This window comes from Gymnodraco acuticeps, unplaced genomic scaffold (assembly GCF_902827175.1).
Source record: "Gymnodraco acuticeps unplaced genomic scaffold, fGymAcu1.1, whole genome shotgun sequence".
NCBI lineage: Eukaryota > Metazoa > Chordata > Actinopteri > Perciformes > Bathydraconidae > Gymnodraco > Gymnodraco acuticeps.
Genome location: NW_022991575.1, coordinates 697,223 through 721,757, shown reverse-complemented (window position 1 = coordinate 721,757; position 24,535 = coordinate 697,223). Strand labels below are relative to the sequence as shown.

Below are 24,535 nucleotides of genomic sequence, written 5' to 3'. Positions count from 1 at the left end.
TTGTTTTTGTGCTTCTGTCTTTTTGTGTCTTTTCATCTGTAAACTCCCTCAACGCGCCGCTCGCTCTCTTTTCTTGATCGCCCTCTCACGGGTGAACAGTTCAATGTCCCGCTTCATTGTAGGATTTCTGCCATGTCTCTACTTTAGTTTGACCATCTCTGTTACTAAGTTATGGAATACTGAATAAATAAGTAATTAGATACCTTACCGTTACTGCGCTCATAAAGAATGATAAGAATAAGAATAATGCGTATTGAACTGGTTTCATTAATTAGTGAGTTTATTTAAAGGTAGGGTAGGTAATTTTGGAGAAACCAGCTCGAGTGTGCTAGAATTTGAAAATACACAGCCGGAAAAAATCTGCCACTTCCTTACAGAGCCCCTCCTCCAACACACACAAACGCGCCAATGAGGGCACGAGATAAGTTTGTGCACAGATGGAAGGCTGACAGGCAAGTAGGCCATCCAGTTATTTTAGCCGGGCCGGCTCAGATGATTGGTCGTGCTTTTTACAGCGCTACGGCTTCCACAGATGACATTTCTTTATGGATTTTTTGTCAAAGCACTTAAGATATTCATTGCTATCGGGATGTTAAGAGCATTCCATGGAATATAACAAAAAGTGTATCTCGAGCCGGTTTCTCAAACTTACCTGCCCCACCTTTAAGGTAATTAGTTAGAGGCCCTATTTTATCAGTATGTCTGGACTGCACAGCAGTTACAATGGTCTGGTCAAACCACATTAGAACAGAAGTGTCCCTATTTTGTCTTTAATAGTTACTAACATTAGATATTTTAATGAGATATGGACCGCAAACATTTTTTTCCCCTGGTTTTGATTTTTAAAATCAAGTCACCGAATGCAAGTAGTCGCCTTAGCTTATTTTGTTATGAGATGATAATGTGAATTACTCTTCAAATTAGTTAATGTAAAAATTGTTTGGTTTCTTTTACATCAAAAACAAGTTACAATTTTCAAAAGGTCTTATGTTTTTTTTCGGGGGGAGGCCCTTTTTCCAGTTTAGAGCAATAGCCCCTCCAAATGTCTGTGCACGTCCCTGAATTCAGCCATCCATCTATCTGTCCTGCCAGCCGTCCACTATTCAGGGTCACTTGGTGTGATTGGACAAGAGGCAGAAAGGACAGGGACACCTGTGATAACTGGCCAGACATGTACTCAAAGTTTTATTGCAGCTTACAGGTTCTCCGGTTCATCATAAGGAAAAATGATGGAAAAAGCATCTTTCTGACATCCACAGAGAAAGATCCCATTTGACATAACCTTAATGTCTTTGGACTTAAGGGGGCTAACTGAATATTCGATGGCTGTCTGTATTCATGCATACTTGGGAGTGAAAGTGCACATTCCATACAGAGAGGCCCGAGGTGGCGGGCTGTTCATATGATCTTGCTGTGAAGTGCCAGTGCTCACCCCAGCACTGGCACTTCACAGCAATATATATATATATATATATATATATATATATATCCTTTTTGCCTTTTGTAACTTGTGAATATTTTTTCTTTATTCCAGGAACTGATATCCTCCCCGCTAGGAAGCCGATGCTCTCAGACTGACAGCCAATCAGAGAGCTCCCAGAGTAACAACCAAGCCGAATCAGGTCAGGGCTATTCTAGCAAAATGGAAATGCATATAACTCATCGGGTATCAAACAAAACAATAACTAACCCTAACCCTGTTTTCTGAAATGAAATGTAGGCATCCAAATTGCGTCCATCCCCAGTTCTGCGTTCCAGGAGGAAAGCCAAGTTCTGAACGTTTGCCCTCCAAACAAGAAAAAGTATGTATGGACTGGACATGTTTACTGATCAATGATACTCAGGATAGGGTATAGTGTTTTCACCCTGTCCCTATTCTCTCAGGTGTGCACTGGAGGACACAGACATGGATTCAGGAGCTGATTCTACCACACACTGCATTCAGCCTGAGGGTAGGTGCTCTTAAAATTATTAAGGAGGAATACAATTCATGCCCAGTACATTACCTGTTTCTGATTTAGCTTCTTTTTCGTTCTCTGAAGTCTTACACGGTCTGCACTCAATTGATCCTAAAAAGTCTGCCGGGCCTGACGGCCTCGACCCTTTCTTTTAAAAAATTGCAGCTCAGATTATAGCACAACCAGTTACTGATATTTATAATCTTTCCCTGTCCACTCACACACTGCCAGCTGTGTGGAAGCAAGCTCTGGTATCGCCCCTCTTCAAAGCTGGTGATCCCACTGATTTCAATAACTATCGTCCTATCTCAAATCTTTCTGTGTTATCAAAGATTCTTGAGTCCTTAGTTTCTGCTCAGCTAAAACTTTTTTTAAATGCACACAATATCCTTAACCCTATGCAATCTGGATTCAGATCAAAGCACAGTACTGTGACTGCCAGTCTGAAACTCTTAGACGATATTATTATTTTTGTGTTGCATTGTTTATTGACTTAGCCAAAGCATTTGACACTGTTGATCACCACATTCTGTCTAATGTTATGTTGGTGTCTCGTTTCGGTCATAATGCCATTTGCTGGTTTCAGAGTTATCTAACCGACCGTACTCAATGCGTCCGGTTGGGTAGTACTGTCTCTGACCCTGTCACCTTGGAGAAGGGAGTTCCACAGGGCTCTATTTTGGGGCCCTTGCTCTTTTTATTATATGTAAACTATATTTGTAATCAGATGCAATATTCTACCTATCATATGTATGCTGATGACACTATTGTATACTCATGTGCTCCTTCTCTGGATATGGCCGTGTCCAATTTAAAAACTGATTTTATCACGCTGCAGCATGCGCTTCTTGATTCGAAACTGCTATTGAACAGTAAGAAAACCAGTTTGTGGCTCTTACAACCTCAGATCCAGTGCCTGGATACGGTTCCAGGTACCTGCTGTGTGGACTGAGGCTGGAGAAAGGAGTCTTTTTTATTATGGTCCTTGGTCTTGGAATGACCTTCAATCAAGCCTCAAACTGATGGCACTTGTCTCAATAGCATGTTTTAAATTGAAGTTGTCTGAGGTCCTTACCACCAGCTGCTCTTGCAGTCATGGCCGTATCCACCATTGAGGTCACCGAGGTCCGGACCTCGGTAATTTTTTCCGAGCTGTGTATTTAACAAAACTTGTGAAATAATTGCACTAAACGGGGTTCTTTGTAGTACTTCCATTTCCTGACGATGAGGGCGCTGCATAACTACGTAGCCTCGGTTAAAGCAAACAGAAGAAGACGACATGTATCAACAAACCACCGCAGCCTGGACTTGTATCGGAGCAGCGGAGGAGTGATGAAGTATCTAGAGATCTGAGTCCAGTGGGCTGCTTGTGTTCCTGTTCATCAGGACATCATTATGACCAGCAGATCCTGTGTGAACGCTCTACGTTAGTCAGTGGACGTCCGATAACATGCACACTAACTTATATTGCAGCTATAGGCTATACTTTGGTTTAAATAGCGTGAATAAACTAGCTAGAGAGCTAAAGTTAATTACATTCATCCAATGTCAGAAGGATTACCTTTTCAAACGTATAATGCTTTTCTTTCATTTCAATTTGAGTAAAACATTGAAGATATAACATTGTATTGTTTTATTTTTACACTGACTCAGATATAATGAAAAGACTACGTCAGTCGAAGCTCAGCTTTGGTAATGAAGAGACAGGACAGGCAGAGAGAAAGAGAGAGAGAGAAAGTGATGGAAGTCAGGGAGGAACTGCAGGTACAGTCACACAAAATAATGTAGGCTAAATAACCCCATCTATCTATATATCTATAACAATAGTCTTCATTTACAATAGGCATAAACGCATAATTGTAAAACAACATACATCTATTGCAGTTATGATGTCATAATAACATACAATTGTATAAAACACAATTTGCTTACATATTTGTTCTCTTTTGAGAATCAAACAAAACAGATTTAAAAAAAAAAAGAACGCAAACAAACAAGTGAAATTAACTAAATTGCTGAATTGCTTTTAATTCACTGGCAGGAGCGACAAGTGAGGAGGAGCAAAAAGTGAACAACGAGGGAGAGATTGAACAAAGAGAAAGCGTAGAGGACAGAGAGAGTAATGAACAGGAAGAAGACAGAGAGACTCAAGAAGATGGAAGAGAGGCTGCAGGTTATGGAAAGGAGAGAGACATGGAAAATGAATGTTGACAATGTTTTGTGATCATTTTAGCCTCTTCTGCATGTCCAGATCATTAATAGTAACAATCAACTGATTCTCATGTATTACACTTTCAAAAATAATGTATGCTGCAGCCCACTGACATGGTTTGAAATCAATATATTATCCAATTTGTGACCCCCCACAGGACTGAAAAAGCACCTAACTAGATCATGAAAATCCCCCAAATCTCGGGGGTTATCCCCAAACCCCCCTAACATGTTTGGACCTCGGTATTTAGGAAATCCTGGATACGGCCCTGCTTGCACTAATAAGTAGTGCACCTTTCTTACTGTCCTAATGTGCACAATTTAGTGACTGCTTTTCGTCTTTTGTTTACTTAGTTTTGTTCTCTGTATTTGACATGTCTGTGTTATGTGTAAGAACGTGTAACGTTGCTGCCTTCTTGGCCAGGTCAGCATTGTAAATGAGATTTTATCTCAATGTTTTTATCTGGTTAAATAAAGGTTAAATACAAATGTAAATAATTAAACTGCGTATGTCAATAACATCAGTTTGTTTGCGTTTCAGAGGGAGCTTCTCAATTTGGTTTTCTGGAGCTTTCTCAGAGTCAGGATCTGCGCGGTGAAGTGGTGAACCGTCAGGTGGAAGACGACAGAGAGAGACGCAACACATCAGGTATTAAGAGTTTTATTTATAGATGCTGGGAGCTTTTTCTTCCTTCTGTGTTTCATTGTTATTTAATGGCCTTTGAATTGATTCAGACAACATGACCTTCACATCTCAAATTATTTCGATATTGAAAAGGCTGCACTCAGACCTGGTCAACACATCCTCACTCCCAGGTCGGCCTATGTTGACGTTATGTCAAGTCCCCTGTCGGCTTTTTCCAACGCAAGGGGGGGGCCCTTAGCGTCCATTTTCAGCTTTCCGGGATGTCCATATGCTTCTATAGACGCTCATGGAAGCACGGCATTCGTTTGTGTCGGCTGCCCTTAAAGGCAATGTGAGCGTCCATTCTCATTGGATAACGGAGAATTGTACACCCGGAAGTAAGTATTCCCCTTACTGTCGATTGATTTTACAGTGATATCTGCACTACTCATCGACTAAAAAACACCAGATTATGCTTGTTAATTACACAACATTGATTGGTTTAAATTGTGTGCAATGCTTTTGTATTTTTCCCCTTCGATTCGGAGAAACAAATATGTTTTCGGAGTAAAGGATGGCAGAAGACACTACACTACCCAGAATCCCCAGCTATCGTTTGGACTACACCATGTGCTCTGTTTGACTTCACGTGATCTTCAAATTTCTCCCTGAAGAAAAAAAAAACATGGCCGAACTTCGTTTTATTCTCGATGGAAAATGCCTATTTTAAAGTTAGTTTGGCCATTAAAATGCGTTTTGATGTCATTTGATGCGAGAAATACGAGTTGTTATTTCAGATTATGTGTGCAGTGGATGTACATGATCTTTAGTTTGCTAGTTATTACGAAGATTACTTCAGGAAATTGCGTCCATAACGTTTTCATTGTTACCAAGGTGGTTGCTAGGGACGCTGCTATCGATATTATTTCTGTTATGTTGTTTAACTGTTTAATGGTGTTATCTTTATTGCTACCCCCTTCCCCGTCAATGTATAGTGTTGGTCCACAGCGCAAACATATTAGTTTAACAAACTCCGCATCTAAAGATACGTTATTTTCCCCTGTGCAATTCCAGTCTCACATCTCACAGCACATCGTCATTAACAAATAACGGAAACAGACCGAAAACATTTAAAAAAAAAAAAAATAATACTTTATTCCGAGTGTGCTTGCTTTTCTCTTTGGAAGTCATCACATAACGGCATTGTAATACACGGTTCGGCTGCATTAAATATTACATATCTGCCGTAGTTCTGTATTTATAGAGCCCTGATGAGAAGACTTCTAGACAAACATGAGGAACTGAAAACGTGACGTGGATCATAAATATATCAGCCATTAAACAACATCTTACATTTCTTTTCACACAATACGTCTCCTTGCAGTATCAACACTAATTCGGCTGACTTTTATATTTGATCCAATTGGTAGATAGGCTGTATTTACACCATAAAGGTGCACAGCTGATATAAAGGGACACCTAGTGGTTAAAGCATGTTATTGAATTTCATTATTTTTATTATTAGATATTAATAGGATCCCTATAAAGTATATTCATTACTCGTTATTCTCTACTAATAGTTAATTAAAGACTGTATATAATGACTATTTTGCACATCCCTTTCAAGATTTCAAGATTTTCTAAGGTTTATTGACATATCATATAGGCCTACACAACTATGGTGTAGTTCTGCATTGAATGAAAACTTGGGTCGCAGGTTCCTCAATAGTGCATTACAAGACATCTATCAATATTTGTGCGTACCTCCAGCAATGTTAACTATGTTGAAGCACTTATTTTAACTGATATTATACATAATGTATTATACTCTTATAAGATGTATGTAGATATTTCATCTCCGACCTTGTCAGGTATTGAACAATCAATAAATAAAGAACACAGAATTGTTGAATATAAAACACAGAATTTGTGTGATTATACTAAATGATTTACAAATGAACACCACTGCATATTTAACTGTTACACATGCTGATGTAACGCAAATGTTCCAACTTGAGATCAATAAAGTATATCTTATCTTAAGCTGATCGATGGCTATACTGCCATATTTGCAAAATGTGCCTCTGAACCTTAACAAGTGCATGTTTCAGGCTTATCAATTAATGTAATGTAATGTAATGTTATCAATTAACAACAGGGGTCACAAACATAAGACCAGCTGTTAAATAAAGCTCTTCTGACCTTAGCTGGCATGTGTATATATATATATTAATGCTGCCCATTATGGGCACAAGCAATTTTCACCCATTTATTAATTATATGTTTTAAATGTGAGTGTTTCCTATCCCCTAAACCTCCAGGGATGTACACAGTTTAATACTGGCAACTTCTTATTATGGGAAATACGAAAACGTCTTTTAAAACTACAACTCCCAGTAGAGACGTGCCATAGATACAGAACATGTTGCGAAACAGAATAGCCAGCATGTGTAGTTCTGAGGACAGGGTGGGGGAGGGGGGACGCGGTGGACCCGTTCAAATCCAGTTTTGGACAGTCTGCGTGGTTCCATCCCATTTCAAGTGCTGTTCGAGGCTCGGCGTAATCCTCGGAGCACACTCTCCAATCACAGAGCTTGAGGACTATCACGGGGTTTGTCAAACAGAGCACATGGTGTAGTCCAAACGATAGCTGGGGATTCTGGGTAGTGTAGTGTCTTCTGCCATCCTTTACTCAGAAAAAACATTTGTTTCTCCGAATCGAAGGGGAAAAATACAAAAGCATTGCACACAATTTAAACCAATCAATGTTGTGTAATTAACAAGGATAATCTGGTATTTTTTAGTCGATGAGTAGTGCAGATATCACTGTAAAATCAATCGACAGTAAGGGGAATACTTACTTCCGGGTGTACAATTCTCCGTTATCCAATGAGAATGGACGCTCACATTGCCTTTAAGGGCAGCCGACACAAACGAATGCCGTGCTTCCATGAGCGTCCATAGAAGCATATGGACATCCCGGAAAGCTGAAAATGGACGCTAAGGGCCCCCCCCCTTGCGTTGAAAATGGACGCTAAGGCCCCCCCCCTTGCGTTGGAAAAAGCCGACAGGGAACTTGACATAACGTCAACATAGGCCGACCTGGGAGTGAGGATGTGTTGACCTGGTAATTAGGTGATTTAATAAATCACTTTCAGTCTACTGACGTATGACAAATATAAGAAACATCTTGAATAAATGAGTGAAAACATGAAAACACATTTGGTGCTGTCCAACACCACCATCATTAAAACACCAAATAAAATAATATATTTTAGTAAAATGCTGATCCACCCACTTGGAGAAACTATGAAAAACACGACTAAGGTGTTCTGGAGGCCAATTGTTTAAAAACACCTCACACTTATGTTTATTATGGTATTTCCTTTAATTTCACACAGCTATAGTGCATCTTGGTTTCATTTAAACTTGTATGTTAGATCTCTCTTAACTATGTCATCAGCTCAAGTTGCAAAAATAAAGTAAAGTACCTGATATGAGCCTTCTTACTGACATTAAACTATGAAAAGAGCCAATCTAACCTAACGCTTGTTTTCCTCAGCAGCAGAGCAGAACATCAGCTCCAGGACTTCACAGAGTCAGGACAACAAAGCAGCGAGGTATGGCCCAAAGTGGTGTTTATATCCTGCCTTCATTACAGCACTGATTCCCAGCAACCAGTACATTTATCAAAGAGGTACTGCGGCTCTTGCCAGGGGGTTGATTAACTCTACAGTTTTGATATAAATATATATCCTTAATCCAGTCAGCTGTAACACCTAAACAATGTTCTGATCAAAGTGTTTAAAAATAGGTTATAAGAGAGCAGTTTAATCTGCTAAAAGATCAAAGTAAGCCTAAAGTAATTGATGGATAACATATTTGTATTGTCAAATGTAATGAATAAATAACTAAGTGAGTGATAAACTGCTATTCATTGAAATTCATAGAAGTAACAGCTAAATAGTTGGAATAGTTACAAGTAGGATAAAGGGAAATGTGGCTTCTAATTGTCTTGGAAATAAAGACATAACCAAATTGACTTAAATATTGACAGTTCAATTGTGTGAAAACATATTGTAATATGCTTTCTATATCACTGTTAGTTTATTAATATGCAGATTAAAATCAGTTAAAGTGAACCCATTTGGAACATAACAGTTGGTGTTAATGAAGGGATACACGAGTACATGTGTTGCAGTACGTCTGACTGAAAAACGTTGTGACCACTGCGGTTCTTTCTTCTGTGCGCCTGCAGATCTGAGGTGAGCTCCAGCTGGTCAGAGTCCTCGGGTCAGTCGGGGAGGCAGCGGGGCATCGAGGCTCTGCTGCACTCAGAGGTCCTGCAGGCGTCTGATGAGCAGGAGATCCCGTCCTCACAGGAGGACATGTTCGACCCTGACAAGACGGGTAAATATGCATACATGCAGTGCAATGTGTAGCAAACTGGCTGCAATTTCAAGTAGAGTTGGACAATATGGTTTATAAATTACATATGGGTAATTTTAGACTATACAGTTTCACAAATGTTTTTCAAATAACTACTGTTTGTTAAAGGGGTACTATTATTATATCTATCCTACCTACCTACCTACCTACCTACCTACCTACCTACCTACCTACCTACCTACCTACCTACCTACCTACCTACCTACCTACCTACCTACCTACCTACCTACCTACCTACTACCTACCTACCTACCTACCTACCTACCTACCTACCTACCTACCTACCTACCTACCTACCTACCTACCTACCTACCTACCTACCTACCTACCTACCTACCTACCTACCTACCTACCTACCAACCTACCTACCTACCTACCTACCTACCTACCTACCTACCTACCTACCTACCTACTACCTACCTACCTACCTACCTACCTACCTCACTCACTCACTCACTCACTCACTCACTCACTCACTCACTCACTCACTCACTCACTCACTCACTCACTCACTAACTATACTTGTATTTTGTTTATAGTATACTAGGTTTATATACCTCCCCCCTCTCAATCAACTTCCTCTTGACTGCCTTTTCTGTTTATTTTATTTTACTATATTTATTTGTTTGCCTGTCCTTGTTTGTCTACCCTCCCTCATACTGTAAAGCATCTTTGAGTTGTAGAAAAGCGCTATTTAAATATAATGTATTATTATTATGCGTTTTCCCTTTGACCTTGTTTTATAGGTTTTTGTGCATTGAAATGGTCTACAAAGGCATAAAGTCCCAAAGTTCCCTCCAGAGAGAGTTTCTCTCCCACCCAGGGGCGGATCTAGACAAATATTCATGGGGTGGCAAGAGGGTGGCAGGAGAATTTCAGGGGTGGCATCCCCTGGCAGAAGTATATGCTGATTTAATCGCAGTCATATCAACAATGTTAACTTGGAAAGCCACAATATTGATATTTTAACTCAATAACATTAGGTGACATTATTGTGGCACATCAGTAAAGCCTTACATATAAATATATAAGGTGGCACACATCATTTAATGAATTTTAACTGAACAATAACTGAATGAGTTTGTTTCACTCTTAGACCAGCAGGGGTACCAATCTATGCAGACTGCTGCAATAAGTACATTAATTAACTGTCTCATCGATGTTTGTCTGTATGAATATGATACTATTAACAATCATATTATTCCTATCAGCTGTCAATCCCTGTTATGATTCACATATTCATTTATTATTAAATAAACTATATTTTTTGGAGGAGTTAATGATGAATGTTCCTCAAGATGCTTGCTCACCCTCCTTCAAATTTGAAAGACAAGTAATTACTATCATAAATCAAAAGATTCAAAAGAACAGTTCAGCGCCCCACAACTTCATTGCAAACAGTTACAACCTTGACTTTACATCAGAAAGAACAAACATTAAAGAAGTGACTAACTGCATCAGTTAGGGTTAAAAAACGTGTATTCAGCTAAAACATCGCTGCAGTTATTATCCAGTGGAAAGTCCTTACCTACTGGCCTAGTTAAATCAAAGTGGTTACTTTTTTTTGGCTGGGCAGTGAAGTTTTACACACCGTCTTATTTGACTTTCTCAGGACTTCAAACTGTTTTTTGGGGGCAGACCTCCACAAAGAAGAACAATATTATACACACGTAAGGTCATCATCTTAACAGTTTACTATTCTCATCGACTCATCCGTGAGCAGAGCATCAAGTTGGCATGCCTATTACAGCTGAATGTGGCGATTACCATTTTGTTCAGCAAAACGCCTCACATATTAAGATTTAAAGCTATGGTGCGTTTTGATTAAATGCTGAGTACAGCCAAACTTGACAGGCTCTTCTCTGTCATTGTAGACCGCAAACAGTGGCGGCTCCAGAGTATTTTTGTTGGTTAATCTATGGGGCTAACCCATACAGTGGTGGGGCTCAAGTCAGTATTTGCAATGTAATTACATACATGCTCCCCTTGACAGTGAAACGCCACGCGTGAGGTTTAGATTATTTCCCTGTCTCAATCCAACTGTATGAAATAAAAAGGCACATTTGTCTTGTAGTAAAAAGGGCGACCTGGAGCCAATCCTGCAATTTCCCCACAGGTGAAAGAGTTGACATGCTGAAAACCCAACCTCTGTAGGGGGGTCTGGGGGGATTCTCCCCCAGGCGATTTTTTGAAATACTAACATAAAATACACATTCTGGTACTCTCTTGAGAAGAAAAATAAATACATCTATTACTACACGACACATTTAAAAAAATGAATGCCATTTTAGTTTTGTGTTACTTTGTTCTGAAAGCTGAACCTGCTGCTCCTCACAGAGAGAAGAGGGAAGAGGCTGTGTGAATTACTTTACATTGTGGATAAGGGTGGATAGCCCCCATTGTTCTGTGTGTGAAAATGAAAGACAGCCCACACACCTATCAATCATCAAACCGTGGGTCTTATTTCATTACGTGTTGATTTCTATCAACATGTAATGTTGTATCGATGTAAATAGAGATGTACTACAGCACAATTATTCTCCGTCGGGACTTCCTGCAACAACACCACGCCGTTATCTTGATTCTGATTGGCCAGAAGACATTATCAAAGATGTTCTATTAAGAAGACATCACTACGTGACAAAAGTTTTCAAAACCGTTTCTAGTCTTCGGTATTTCCAGACAAGTGGCTGCTGAAATCAATCTTACTAACTGCTGTCTGTACAATTTACCCCGCGCGAGTTGGCGGACTTTATTTTGCTTACTTTAACATCATTTTTCATGGTGGGGCTAAGGTGGGGCTAAGCCATTTCTTGGTATGGCTGTAGCCTACCCCAGCCATACCCTGACCGCAAATACTTCATTCCTTCCGTCTACTTGGATCCGAAATGCTTCTCGTTTTGAGCTGTCCCCCGTTCAAATGAAATCGCCGCCAATCATAATTCCACGCTCGCGCCAGGGGTTACAAGGCTCGCGTCTTGTGCTGCATTCACTTGCACTCGGACATTAGAGATTTTCTCTCATAAATGTCCGATGCCACAACTTTTCTTTCAAAACAAAGCTGCCAAATGGGGTGGCAGCTGGGGTGGCAAGGCCTTTTTCTGAGGTGGCAGCTGCCACCCCGTGCCACCCCCGTAGAACCGCCACTGCTCCCACCCCCCCACCCCCACTCACTCTTCTTTGGCTAGTGCTCCAACAAATTGAATGTGATGGGCTAAAGGGCAAGACATTTCTAAGTGGATCACCACTCACAACAGACAGAGGGTGAAAAGAGTTGCTGCAGCACAGGCGGTATGAGAAAAATAAAGACCTTTTTGAACGTTAAAGCATGCAGACATGTCACAGTAGAGACACAAATATGCAACGTGCCAAAGCAGATCCCATGCTGGCAGCTCAAAGAAAGACGTTACAATTAATATATGCTCTCAATATAGTTATTAACTACATCCAACATAGGAAAATATACATTAAGTATTTTTGCCCCTTTTTGCAAGTAATAAAATGTAGTGGCACCAAACTAAATGTATTGTTTTCAGTTATTTGTGTTTTTCATTGTACAGTGGTGTTGGAAATGGCTTAAACAAGATAAAAGTTGGACTGTTGTCTCTTTTCTCTGTCTCACTGTTTCTTTGCTGCGACTCCCAGGCGGTGCAGTGGACAGCACGGTGTCTGAGCCGGAGCAGCAGGGTCACCCCACGGCCACACCGGCCCAGACCCTGCGGCTGCTGCATCTGTCCGGACAGGGAACACTGGTGCAGGAGACTCTGTCCCAGTGAGTCACGTCATGTTCATAGTGTCAAAAGTCACAAAGTGCTCTCATATTATTAAGCATCCACACAAGCACAACTTAGAAAATGACCATCTGCTCTTTTTCCTCAGGAGCTCTGTTGACTTTGTTGCCGCCACCCAAGACAACTTCTCCCAGAACCTTTTGATAGTTCCCAGTTCACCAACAGAAGCAGAGAATAAACACGGTAAATGATTAAACCTACTTTGATGACTGGATTTGATTTAGGAAACAAGTGGTGAGCATAGAGCTTCAATGTATTCCCTTTGTCAGCAGCTGATGAGCCGATGGACACTTCACTGCCCCCCGAAGACCGAGCCGAGCCAATGGAAACAGAGGCCGCTTCTAAGCCACACCCGTCGGCCTCTACTCCTGTCTCCCAGAATTCCCCTGGTTTTGTGTTAGAGCGCACTCTCTCTTTACCGTCCCAGCCAGAGTTTTCTCACGTATGTACTTATTATATTCATTTGAACCAGTTTACAGCTTCATTAAAATAAGATCAGTTCATATTGCAATATCTTAAGATCTTTGCACATATTTCACTATTTCCTAATATTTCTGAAGCGTTTTGAATAATCAGCAGGTTTATTTATAATGGTGATCTTTATTTCTTGATATGTGTTTATTTTTATTTTCAGGACGTGTTTGTCCCTACACAGAGCCAGTCACAACAGCAGTCAGATAAGAAGAAAGCCTCGTTGCCTCGCCAGACGCAGTCTCAGCCCCTGGAGTCAGCTCCTTTCACGTTGCCTTTGCAGCTCTCTGTGAACACACAGATCAGCAGCCAGGCTCAGAAGACCTCAGAACATATAGAGGAGGATAGCCAGGCAACACAAATCGAGGAGCTGAAGGAGCCGCCCTGCGACAGCGACTCACAACAGAGGAGAGAGAGTAACGGTATGTCTTCACAGTCACAAACTGCCACCAGCTCAAAAGCTTCCCCCTCTGCCGAATCACCAAAGCATCGCGCATGTGCCAAGAACGAGCCGTCCAGTCAGTTGCAAAAGTCTGAAGTGCACAAAAAGACAGCGACTTCTTTGAATGTACAAAATGTGAATGTAAAAGACAGTAAGAGTGACGTGGTGTCCTGCTCACAACCCAAGGTCGATCTCTCTGATGTGACGGTTAACAACTGCGTGCAGGAGACTCCCCCCGCAGACCCTACACCTTGCAGTTTTCCCTCACAGTCTATGATCTCTCAGACTGTGGATGGAGTGAAGGGTTCTGTGGACTCGAGAAAGGCAGGAGCAAAAGCAAACAGTCAGCCTTTAAAATCATTGTCACAGCAGTCGGTAGCAGCTGGCAACAGTCAAACAGTCAAAGACGTGATGGGGGAGAGTAATAAGTGGGAAGAAGAAGAGGAGGTGATGGAGGGGGAAGAAGAGAGCACATTGGGAGGCGAGGCCTCTGGACTAGGTCTGGCTCTCTCTCAGAGTCAGCTGCTGTCTCCTGAGCCCATGGAGGAGGAGAGTGAGAACAGAGGAGAGGACAGCATCACCGTGGTCACAGACAGCGAGAGAGACTCCCAGCCTCTTCAGGCAAAGACCAACAGCTCCCAGCCAACCAGAGGCAAAGTGTCCTGCTCCACCAACGGCCATGAGTCCCAGACTCAGGGGAAGAAGCTGCTCCCGGCTCCTGATAGGCTCTCCCAGACTGAGAGGGCGGGACCTGAAGCAGAGGGGCACAAAGACAAGAGCCTGAGTGACAGCTCTGGAGGTAAGCTGGGCACAGATATACTGTATTACCTCATTCACACCAACGGTGTTTCAGGGCCGGTTCGGAGCTGGAGCTTGAAAAGCACCGGGTTTTCCTGTTCACACCGCAGCGGAACAGCCTCTTAGCTCCGGAATCCGTTTTTTTCCGAGGCGGGCAGGGGTGGGATCAACTCCTGAACAACAACAAGAAGCCCGCGTTTTATCCAGCTTGTACACAACGATGGAGAAACTTAACAAGCAGCAGTGGTCCACTGAAGAGACCAGCTACCTACTGGGAATCTGGTCTTCCGAAGAGGTACAGAGGAAGCTGGAGCACAATCGGCCATTGTTGTTGTTGTCGGTGTCAGCTGTGAGGGGTTTCCGCGCGGTTTGGCTTAATGAAGCAGGCACGCAAACGGTTACGTCATGACGCAAACGATGACGCAATGACGCAGCACCAGTCGGACTCTGGGCGATGTGAAAAGAGCCGGAGCTAAACCGAAAAACCGGTTCTGAACCTGAAAAGCTCTAGCACGGAGCTTGAACCGGAGTTGCGTTGGTGTGAATGAGGTATCAGTTAGCATGTTAGCGTAGTGGAAACAAGGTTGGGAACCACTGGTTTATATATCTAATTCCTGTAGTCAATTCGGATGCAACAGGACAACAGAATCAATGTCCTTGATGTCCAAAAATCAGTTTTATCCAACTATTGTTCTGTTCTGTGTTTGCAGTTCTTCTATGCCACTTTATCTCTAGGTCAATCTCCTTCATTGCGCAGGAAAATAAAATAGGCCAAATTGGGTTTAAACTTTTATTGGTCACAATTGTTTTCTCTATAAAATGCATTCTGTTTTCTTGGGATTTAATAAAAAATCTGTAATGTCTGACTACACGTTGCTGACATGTTTAATGTTATCACCAAATTCCCAGATCTCAGCCATTATTATTACTGATAGAAACGAACTGAAAAAACCTAAACTGATTCAAATTCTATTTTCCTACGACAGAAATGTCCTTCCACTTCACTCTTCCTAAAGAAGGCGAGCTGATAGGTCCTGTTGTCAGTGCCACGCCTCCTCTGATCGGCCAGCTGAAGCAGACGCTGAGACACAGCACTCCCATTGGTGGGTTCTTGTTTCAGTCAACATGAGCTGCTCAACAACTTGTTCACTAAATGTCCAGTAGTGTAACAAGATCTGATGCAGAGCTTTATGTTCTCCTTTTCTCCAGAGATCACTTCCTTTTCTCAAAAGTCAGGCGCGGTGGGGGATGTCTCTGCAGACGGGGCGATGGCAGCCAGTGACATTGTTTCGGGCGAGAGCGGGGATGACACGATGGAAAAGGGAGACGGGAAGCTGAGTTTGAGGATGAAGCTGGTGACCCCGGTGGAGGAGGGCAGCTCGGAGCGCTTCAGCCTGCAGAGTAAGAGCTCAACCTCCCTCACGCTTTTATACTCCATCCTGCCACATGTGACCTCGTAGTAATACATTTTGTGTTTTTTATTATCCTCCAGAGCCCGCCCTATCAGAGGAGGATGGACCTGTCGTCAAGGTTACCACTGTTGCCAAGGCTGTTACCAGGTAACCTAGCACTAATCTGTTCTTTGAGTCTTGGGAGTAAATAGCAGCTGAAGGACATTCTTCAGCCTTCACAAGGGCACTTCATTCGCAATGGAACCAATGTGTTGAGATTTTTACAAATATATTTGACTGTGTGGTAAACGGTTTGTGGGGTATCTCTATATTACTTTGTAAGAGTAAACCCCAGCTCGGTTCAAATATACCAGAACCCAGTGAACAAAGATAACAGGACTCATGTTTCAAGTTTACTTGCTGCAAGGAGAATCAGCGAGTGACATGTCATGTCAACTCCTTAACCAACTCCCAGCTAGGAGAATCGGCGAGTGACATATGCCATGTCCACTCCTTAACCAACTCAGCTAGGAGCACCAACTCTCAGCTAGGAGCACCAACTCTCAGCTAGGAGCACCAACTCTCAGCTAGGAGTACCAACTCTCAGCTAGGAGAGCCAACTCTCAGCTAGGAGCACCAACTCTCAGCTAGGAGAGCCAACTCTCAGCTAGGAGAGCCAACTCTCCCCCGCCTCCTCTCAGTGCAGTCTTTTTATTTCAACAAACAGTAACATGAGACAATCATGTGGTCTTGACCAACACCTTATTTGTTAGTGTGGATCTTGTGACTGTCAGTCATGTGAATCTGTGTGTGTGTGTATGTGTGCCATTTTAAACAGACTCTTCTTTGTTCCTCCATTAACACTCCTTGTAACACAGCAATGAGAATACATTATGAAAACACAGTTTATGAAAACACATTTATCCTTCAATAAACTCTAAAATTCCCTCCTGTTTTTCATAATTACTAGCTGGTTACAGTGTCTTTATAGTCATTAGCGTCAGACCCAGCAGGGTCACTACACACAACACCTTTCCCAACAAAGTCTAGTTGTGATAGTGGTTCTGTTGTTTTCTTCACCGGGGTTGAGACCAGTATTTCCTAATGAAACACCGCCCTTTGTAGCCGGACTTCCACCACTTATCCGTCGTTAAGTTGGAGAGGTATTATCTTTTTGCAGTGGCTCTGATGTATCCACGTAGTTCTTTCGGCGATTTTTAGTGCAGTCGGTGTTGTCAGCAGTACCGTGTAGGGAACGTCCCACCGTGGACAGTGCCAATGCTTCCTCTTAATCACCTTCACGAGGACCTGGTCACCAGTCTGCACTCGAGTATCCTGTAAGGGAGTAGAAATGTCTGGCAGGTTATTTGTTCGAGCTATCTCATTACTTCTGAAGAGTCTGCTCATCCATTCAGCTAATGTAGTCTCTGCCTCAGCATCATCCTCCTCCCTCACCTCGTCTGTGATTGGTAGTCTGAATTGCCTTCCTGTTATGATCTCAAAGGGAGACAACCCTTTTGCCGTGGGTGTGATTCTCATGCATGTTTCTACTTTCCTCTCTGTGGTCGCTCATTGCCTTGAGCATTGTCTGCAACATACTACACAGGCTCTACAAAAGTTTTTAGAAAATGTAATGTAGTTGTATGTATGGAAGTGTTCATTTATTATTGTCACCATCCCCTCCTGTTGAGACATGGCACGGCCCATGACTCAAATGAGCTGCTGTTTAATAGAGACTAACAGGGAGTACTATCTTGTTGTTTATTCTGAATACTTCAGAAAGGTCAATGTGATGTGTGTGGACGTCCTCTTCTTCCTTTTCTACGTCTAGTCAGTTGTCATAACTATGTAGGTTATGTGAAGGGGGGGGGCCCATGTCTTTCGTCTTTGTACTGTCCCTTTTGTCCCCCTTCTTTGTTCTGTGGTCTCTGTTCCTCACAGTCTCTCGCCATGTGCCCCTCCTTTCCGCACCTGTAGCAGAGGAATTTGCCTTCTGCGTTTCTGCCTCCTCCTCTGCCTCTGCCTGTTCCTCTATCATTCCCTCGTCCTCTGTTAAACCCGCCTCTCCCCTGTCCTGGTCCCACAAAGAAAATCTGATTTTCTTCCCCATCTTCTCCTATGAAGAAAGCTGATGCTGACGCTTTCTTATGTCTTTTTTCTTTGATCTGGGTTGCTGCATGTTGTTCTTATATCTAGTAGATATATTTTTACTTCATGTTTTACTCACAAAACAATATAACATTCTTCAGACTAGTAGTTAACTTTATATAAGTTGTACTCTCTCTGAACTCTTCAAAACATCTACTTCTCCTGTCTCTCTCTCTCTGTGCCCTGCAGCTGCTCCTGCACAAGCTTCTCTCATCAGTCACCTCTCTGTGTTTAGCCAACAGTGTGCTTTTAGCCTCGTGCAGCACCTCTGTCATGTTTAAACATGAACAGATCCCTCCTGTTTACTTACTCTTTCTTCATAAACACAATTAATGTCTACTAATGATATTACAAAAACTACCTAATGACAAATACCACAAAATTCACAATGCAATGCAATAGTAACAATCAGTTCTCAAAACTTCTCATGAAAACCACAATGTGACGTAACTGCATCCCACAAAAACTATGCTAAAAACGACAAATTATAGTTTCTTATTTATTTAAATATCTACGACACATTGATCTATTAATTTTCAATGTTATTCACTCCAACTTCAGACCAGTCGTTGATTATTCACTCCTTGTTTTAAATTCAACGCTCAGCAGCCATTTTTGAGGCATTTTGAGAAGAAGCACAAGCAGTCATACTTCGGGCTGCTGCTTCAGCAATTAGAGGAAAGCTGTGAAGAAAAAAGGGGGGCTTTCTTTTTATTCTTTGTTCCTGCGCTTTGTGTTCTTCCACTATCGCTCTCAATTTGTCGCTTAATTCTCTTACTGCTTGGTGTTCCTACTGGACAACGTGCCGGTCAGAACCTAATTCCTAATTCACCACTAGTGTACTTCAACAGACCACAGAGTTTTTGTTATCACCGTTAGGTTTCCACTCTGTGCGCTGATTCCACTTTGTGACACTTTTACACACTGCTTTCACTCAATCACTCATAAGTGTACCCAAAGACACGTCAATCCTCCTCCTAGGCGGAGTAGCCTTTCTCTATCAACGTTTTATCAACCTCCTTAACGGCGGAGTAGCCTTTCTCTATCAACGTTTTATCAACCTCCTTAACGGCGGAGAAACCTTTCTCAACCTCCTTAAATGGCGGAGAAACCATGTATATCAACTTTTTATCTTACCCGTTATCTGTGGTCACTGGTCCGGTTGGATTCCGTCAATCGTGCCGAGGATGAGGGAGGTTGGACATATAAGCACCGGCCCGGCCACGAATTCTGCGTCCCGGGTCTTTCTCGGGGTCGGCTGATGATCCCGGCTGTCGACAGACTTGCGGCGTGTCTTTTCCCTCCTCCTTCCCGTCACGATGTGTTGGAATCCGGCTCGAAGGACCAATTAATGTGGTGTATCTATATTACTTTGTAAGGGTAAACCCCAGCTCGGTTCAAATCTACCAGAACCCAGTGAACAAAGATAACAGGACTCATGTTTCAAGTTTACTTGCTGCAAGGAGAATCAGCGAGTGACATGTCATGTCAACTCCTTAACCAACTCTCAGCTAGGAGAGCCAACTCTCAGCTAGGAGAGCCAACTCTCAGCTAGGAGAGCCAACTCTCAGCTAGGAGCACCAACTCTCAGCTAGGAGAGCCAACTCTCAGCTAGGAGAGCCAACTCTCAGCTAGGAGAGCCAACTCTCAGCTAGGAGAGCCAACTCTCCCCCGCCTTCTCTCAGTGCAGTCTTTTTATTTCAACAAACAGTAACATGAGACAATCATGTGGTCTTGACCAACGCCTTATTTGTTAGTGTGGATCTTGTGACTGTCAGTCATGTGAATCTGTGTGTGTGTGTATGTGTGCCATTTTAAACAGACTCTTCTTTGTTCCTCCATTAACACTCCTTGTAACACAGCAATGAGAATACATTATGAAAACACAGTTTATGAAAACACTTTTATCCTTCAATAAACTCTAACACTGATTTAGATCTATGGATGATCATTTATGGTCCAACCGATGGTGCCCTGGTGGAGGGAGGCAATTAAATGTTTAGAGCCCATGTGTCATATCAACATGAAGATTATTACCGGCAAATTTGTCCGACTGCAGCTTACTGTAATGCTATTGCAGTTATAAGAATCTGTTGGCAGAAATGTAATAATGTTAATAATAAAGCTTTATTTATACAGTGCTCAACGTGCTTTAACAATTGAAACATAACTCAAGACAAACAGAAAAAAGGTTAAAAGACCTTAGCACAAATGGTTCATGCGCTCATGCTACATACCTGATTTCAAAAAAGTCAAATAGGGTACAGAATATCTATAAATAACATGCAATGTGTACAATGGAGGGCCAACTTGGTAAAAGTAAATAAATAATAATAATTTAAAAAAATGTAAACAATACAAAATAAAGACAATTAGAAGAAACTCTTCATCATCAAACATTTTATCAGCTTATTAGAGTTTACACTGTTTCATCAGTGAGTCATGATCCCGCTTTGCGAGCAGTTGTTGGTGCTGGTTGTAAGAATAAGAGTGTAACCCTGCTGTTTGGTGTCCCTGCAGCCCGTCAGTGTTCAGTCGTGTCCGGCAGGTTCACAGACAGCAGGACGCAAGAGAGGAGAGCCAGGGGGGGGGCAACAGCACACCTGTCAGGTAAGAACACATGTTGCATCTGTGAAAAAACGTTTTAAAGTTTTCCCATTTTAATTCTATAAAGTACCTTCTGGCACTGCCGGACAGACTGTAAGACATGAAGGCACCGGGGGGGGGGGGACTTGCTATATGATCACACCAGCGTTTTGTAAGCTTTCAATATAGATTTGAAATATATAGATAACAAAGAAAATCTCCAGCTCCACATGTCCCTTTAACCTAAGAAGGAAGTAAGAATAGCTTTCCCCTGTTGTAATGTATTTCAGTAGACAGAAATAGGTCGTGTGTGTGTGTGTGTGTGTGTGTGTGTGTGTGTGTGTGTGTGTGTGTGTGTGTGTGTGTGTGTGTGTGTGGTGTGTGTGTGTGTGTGTGTGTGTGTGTGTGTGTGTGTGTGTGTGTGTGTGTGTGTGTGTGTGTGTGTGTGTGTGTGTGTGTGTGTGTGTGTGTGTGTGTCTTTTGGAGGTGGGATGGTTATTTTTTGCATATCCTCTCGAGGAGAGGAATAGCTTTGGCTTCTTTTCTAAACACAGTTCTGTGACTGGCTGTATATTTGAGCCCTTCTCAGGCGCAAATCAATGGAGACACAGATCAATGTAATATAAGCATGTGCAGGGTGTGAGAGAAACTCCTGGTCAGCGTTTCAGTCGGTAAAGCATTGTTACTGAAATCCACGACAAAGAGAAAAACATATATAGAATATAGAGAAATCACAAAAATAACATGACCTGAGTTGTAAATTAATAATGTAGTATGTATCGAGACACAGCAACTTCACACTTGCTGACACTGCAACAACATTATATTACCGCCCACTCATGATGCATCTGCCTCCATTACTCTGTAAATATTGTTTGCTCTGCCCTTTTTCCCTCTTAGTCTCCCTGCCAGCATGTCTATGTGTACGTGAGGAGAATATAGCTGTGTGTGTGTGTGTGGTGTGTGTGTGTGTGTGTGTGTGTGTGTGTGTGTGTGTGTGTGTGTGTGTGTGTGTGTGTGTGTGTGTGTGTGTGTGTGTGTGTGTGTGTGTGTGTGTGTGTGTGTGTGGTGTGTGTGTGTGTGTGTGTGTGTGTGTGTGTGTGTGTGTGTGTTGTGTTGTGTTGTGTGTGTGTGTGTGTGTGTGTGTGTGTGTGTGTGTGTGTGTGTGGTGTGTGTGTGTGTGTGTGTGTGTGTGTGTGTGACCTACTTTTGGAGTGTGGAGGTGGGAAGGTTATTTTTTGCATATTCTCTCGAGAAGAGGAATAGCTTTGTCCTCAAGCTTTGACAAAGTGAGGTTGTTTTACAAAATGTTTTCTGCGGTTGTGTTCTCTTTTATCCTTTAGTTTGTAAACAAAATCACATTATGTTATCTAATTATAGGCCCTAAAGTGCTTCTTAGGGTTTTAAGGTGCTGCAGCAAAGTAGACAGTAGAGGCAAATACAATACAAATATGGACCTAAACATTAGCATAATAGGGCCACTTTAAAATATGTAGATTTATTTCCATGGCTTCTGCTTTTTTAGTTCCATTTTTAATTCCAGTGGATGGTCATGTTGGCACCATATTTGTGTTGGCTGCCTGCCAGATGTCCCACAGCATCTCATTTGTTGCTGTTCACAGAGGAGATCTGTTCTCCTCACCGCAGAGGAGCTCCCAGGCCTCCTCGCTGGGATGCAACAGCCTCCCCAACAGCCAATCAGAACCTTCACAACAGGACATTTTGGCAGCATCGCAGGAGACCCGTAAAGGTCCTGCAGAGCGCTCTGCAAACAGGCTAGGGCCGCATCAAGCTGCAGAGCCCCCCACCCCCAACAGGACAGAGGCCCGGCAGAGGGCCCCCTCCGACAGCACCGTCACCTCCAGTCCGTCCAACAAGGTCCGTTGCTTATTATTCACTTCAAATAATGCATAATGTAAAGGTTATGCTACAGATTTCTGCAGCTTGTTAATAATATTAAACCAATTCAAATGTTAATACAAATGCTGAAGTGTTTTCTTTTTGACAAACACAAGTAAGTGCTTGCATGGGGTGTGGAGGTGCAGTGTGAAGATGTAGAGTGTGAAGATGTGGAGGTGTTGATCCCTCCGCTCTGTGTCTCAGATCCGTCAGAGGACAGTCTCCCAGCAGACCTCCGAGGCTCCGGGGCTGCGCTCCCCAGCCAACAGGGTATGTACTTTTAGTTGTTATCATAACTTTTTTTCAGCTTGTGTCAAATATTGCCCCAGTAACTTTTTATGTTTTTGTTATCAAGGGTGAGCCCGAGTCTCCGTCCTTTAGAAGAACCGCAGCCCCCGCACACCGCAGACATATGCGCACCATCCAGGAAGTGCGGACCACCGTCACACGCATCATCACAGACGTGTATTACGAGGACGGCAAAGAGGTGGACCGCAAAGTCACAGAGGTACCCAATATATTTCTCATTTCTAATGTCTTCACCTGTACAGTTTAATTATGTTATAAAGGATTAGTTCACTGCTTTTTTGATGGAGCTTTATACCGTTTCAACTTAGTGCACAACTTTACTTTTCTGTTCCCTCTCACCCCCGTCGTAGTGTTGTTTTAAGAGCTTTGAACAGCCACTGAACACTACCCAATCAGCAGGTACAACAGATAGACCCAGTTAGGGCCTGGTAAACAACCCTCATGAGGTGGTGAAGACCAAAAACTGGGCTAAAACAGAGAGAAATCCAACATTCTTTATGAGCTTTATAATAAGTATCTTACCATACTGAATAATGGTATCTATCATCTGCGAACCCTTTTCATCCAGAAACCGGTGCGAATTAAAATATTGTAAAAGTTAGGCACACTCAAATAAAAAAAATGTAATAAAATCTTATTCACAGCTTGTTGCCGCTGCCTTGAAGGGGCCAAAACAGCTATGCTGGGATGTCTATACTACATTACATTTAGCTGACGCTTTTATCCAAAGCGACTTACAATAAGTGCGTTCGACCAAGAAGACACAAACTTGAAGAAAACAGAATCATATCAGGTTTCATAGAGCTAAAACATTTCAAGTGCTACTCAACTGGCTTTAGATAAGCCAGTCCTTTATTAGTATATAAGTGCTTTGTCAGTAATTCTATCGCTAATAATAATCAGTAATGGGGAGCTCATTCCACCATTTTGGAGCCAGGATAGCAAACCCACGTGTTTTTGCTGATGGGAACTTGGGTCCCCCTCGCAGTGAAAACATATACTGCTGCCATAACATTAACATGACCAGGATCTGGCAGTTTTGGAAAAAGATTGGAAAGAAGGATGTAAAGTCCTTTTTAAGATGATGCAAAGGCAGCTTTTCATTACACAAAAAAATCATATCATGATCCCATGTGTCAGAATATTGGATGTTAGGTGCTGAACAGGATGCTGACCACCCACCAAAGCATGTATTTGACTTCAAAGTGAGTGTTTTGTTTTGTTACCAGGAGAGCGAGGAGCCAGTGGTGGACTGCCAGGTGTTGGACGGCGATATTTCCCCGTGTCGCACCGGCGGCAGCTCCATGACCTCCGGTGACCTCGGGGACATCAGCTCTCTGTCGTCTAAAGCCTCCAGCCTGCTGCAGCACAGCTCCGGAGGAACCAGCAGCAGCGGATTCACCAGGCCCGACTTCCTCATGCCGCCCAGCCGAGGGGCCACGTCCTTCAGGGTACTG

General features: G+C 42.5%; 1 protein-coding gene and 1 long non-coding RNA gene across 2 annotated transcripts in view; one reads left to right on the top strand and one right to left on the bottom strand.

The window, feature by feature from the left end:
- Positions 1 to 24,535, top strand: part of tp53bp1 (tumor protein p53 binding protein, 1) — a 37,373-nt gene that overhangs the window by 4,146 nt on the left and 8,692 nt on the right. Inside the window, 18 exon segments of the mRNA XM_034197470.1 lie at positions 1,535 to 1,622; positions 1,721 to 1,802; positions 1,885 to 1,952; positions 4,711 to 4,818; positions 8,357 to 8,414; positions 9,053 to 9,204; positions 12,889 to 13,015; positions 13,123 to 13,217; positions 13,307 to 13,476; positions 13,669 to 14,746; positions 15,732 to 15,848; positions 15,955 to 16,146; positions 16,238 to 16,304; positions 20,805 to 20,894; positions 22,493 to 22,748; positions 22,974 to 23,039; positions 23,125 to 23,277; positions 24,308 to 24,528. Coding sequence (XP_034053361.1) covers positions 1,535 to 1,622; positions 1,721 to 1,802; positions 1,885 to 1,952; positions 4,711 to 4,818; positions 8,357 to 8,414; positions 9,053 to 9,204; positions 12,889 to 13,015; positions 13,123 to 13,217; positions 13,307 to 13,476; positions 13,669 to 14,746; positions 15,732 to 15,848; positions 15,955 to 16,146; positions 16,238 to 16,304; positions 20,805 to 20,894; positions 22,493 to 22,748; positions 22,974 to 23,039; positions 23,125 to 23,277; positions 24,308 to 24,528 — 3,188 coding nt within the window.
- LOC117533622 lies at positions 16,965 to 20,205 on the bottom strand. Its single transcript, XR_004567083.1, has 2 exons — positions 19,422 to 20,205; positions 16,965 to 17,471 (listed from the first exon to the last, which is right to left on the bottom strand). It is a non-coding gene; the product is annotated as an uncharacterized LOC117533622 (long non-coding RNA).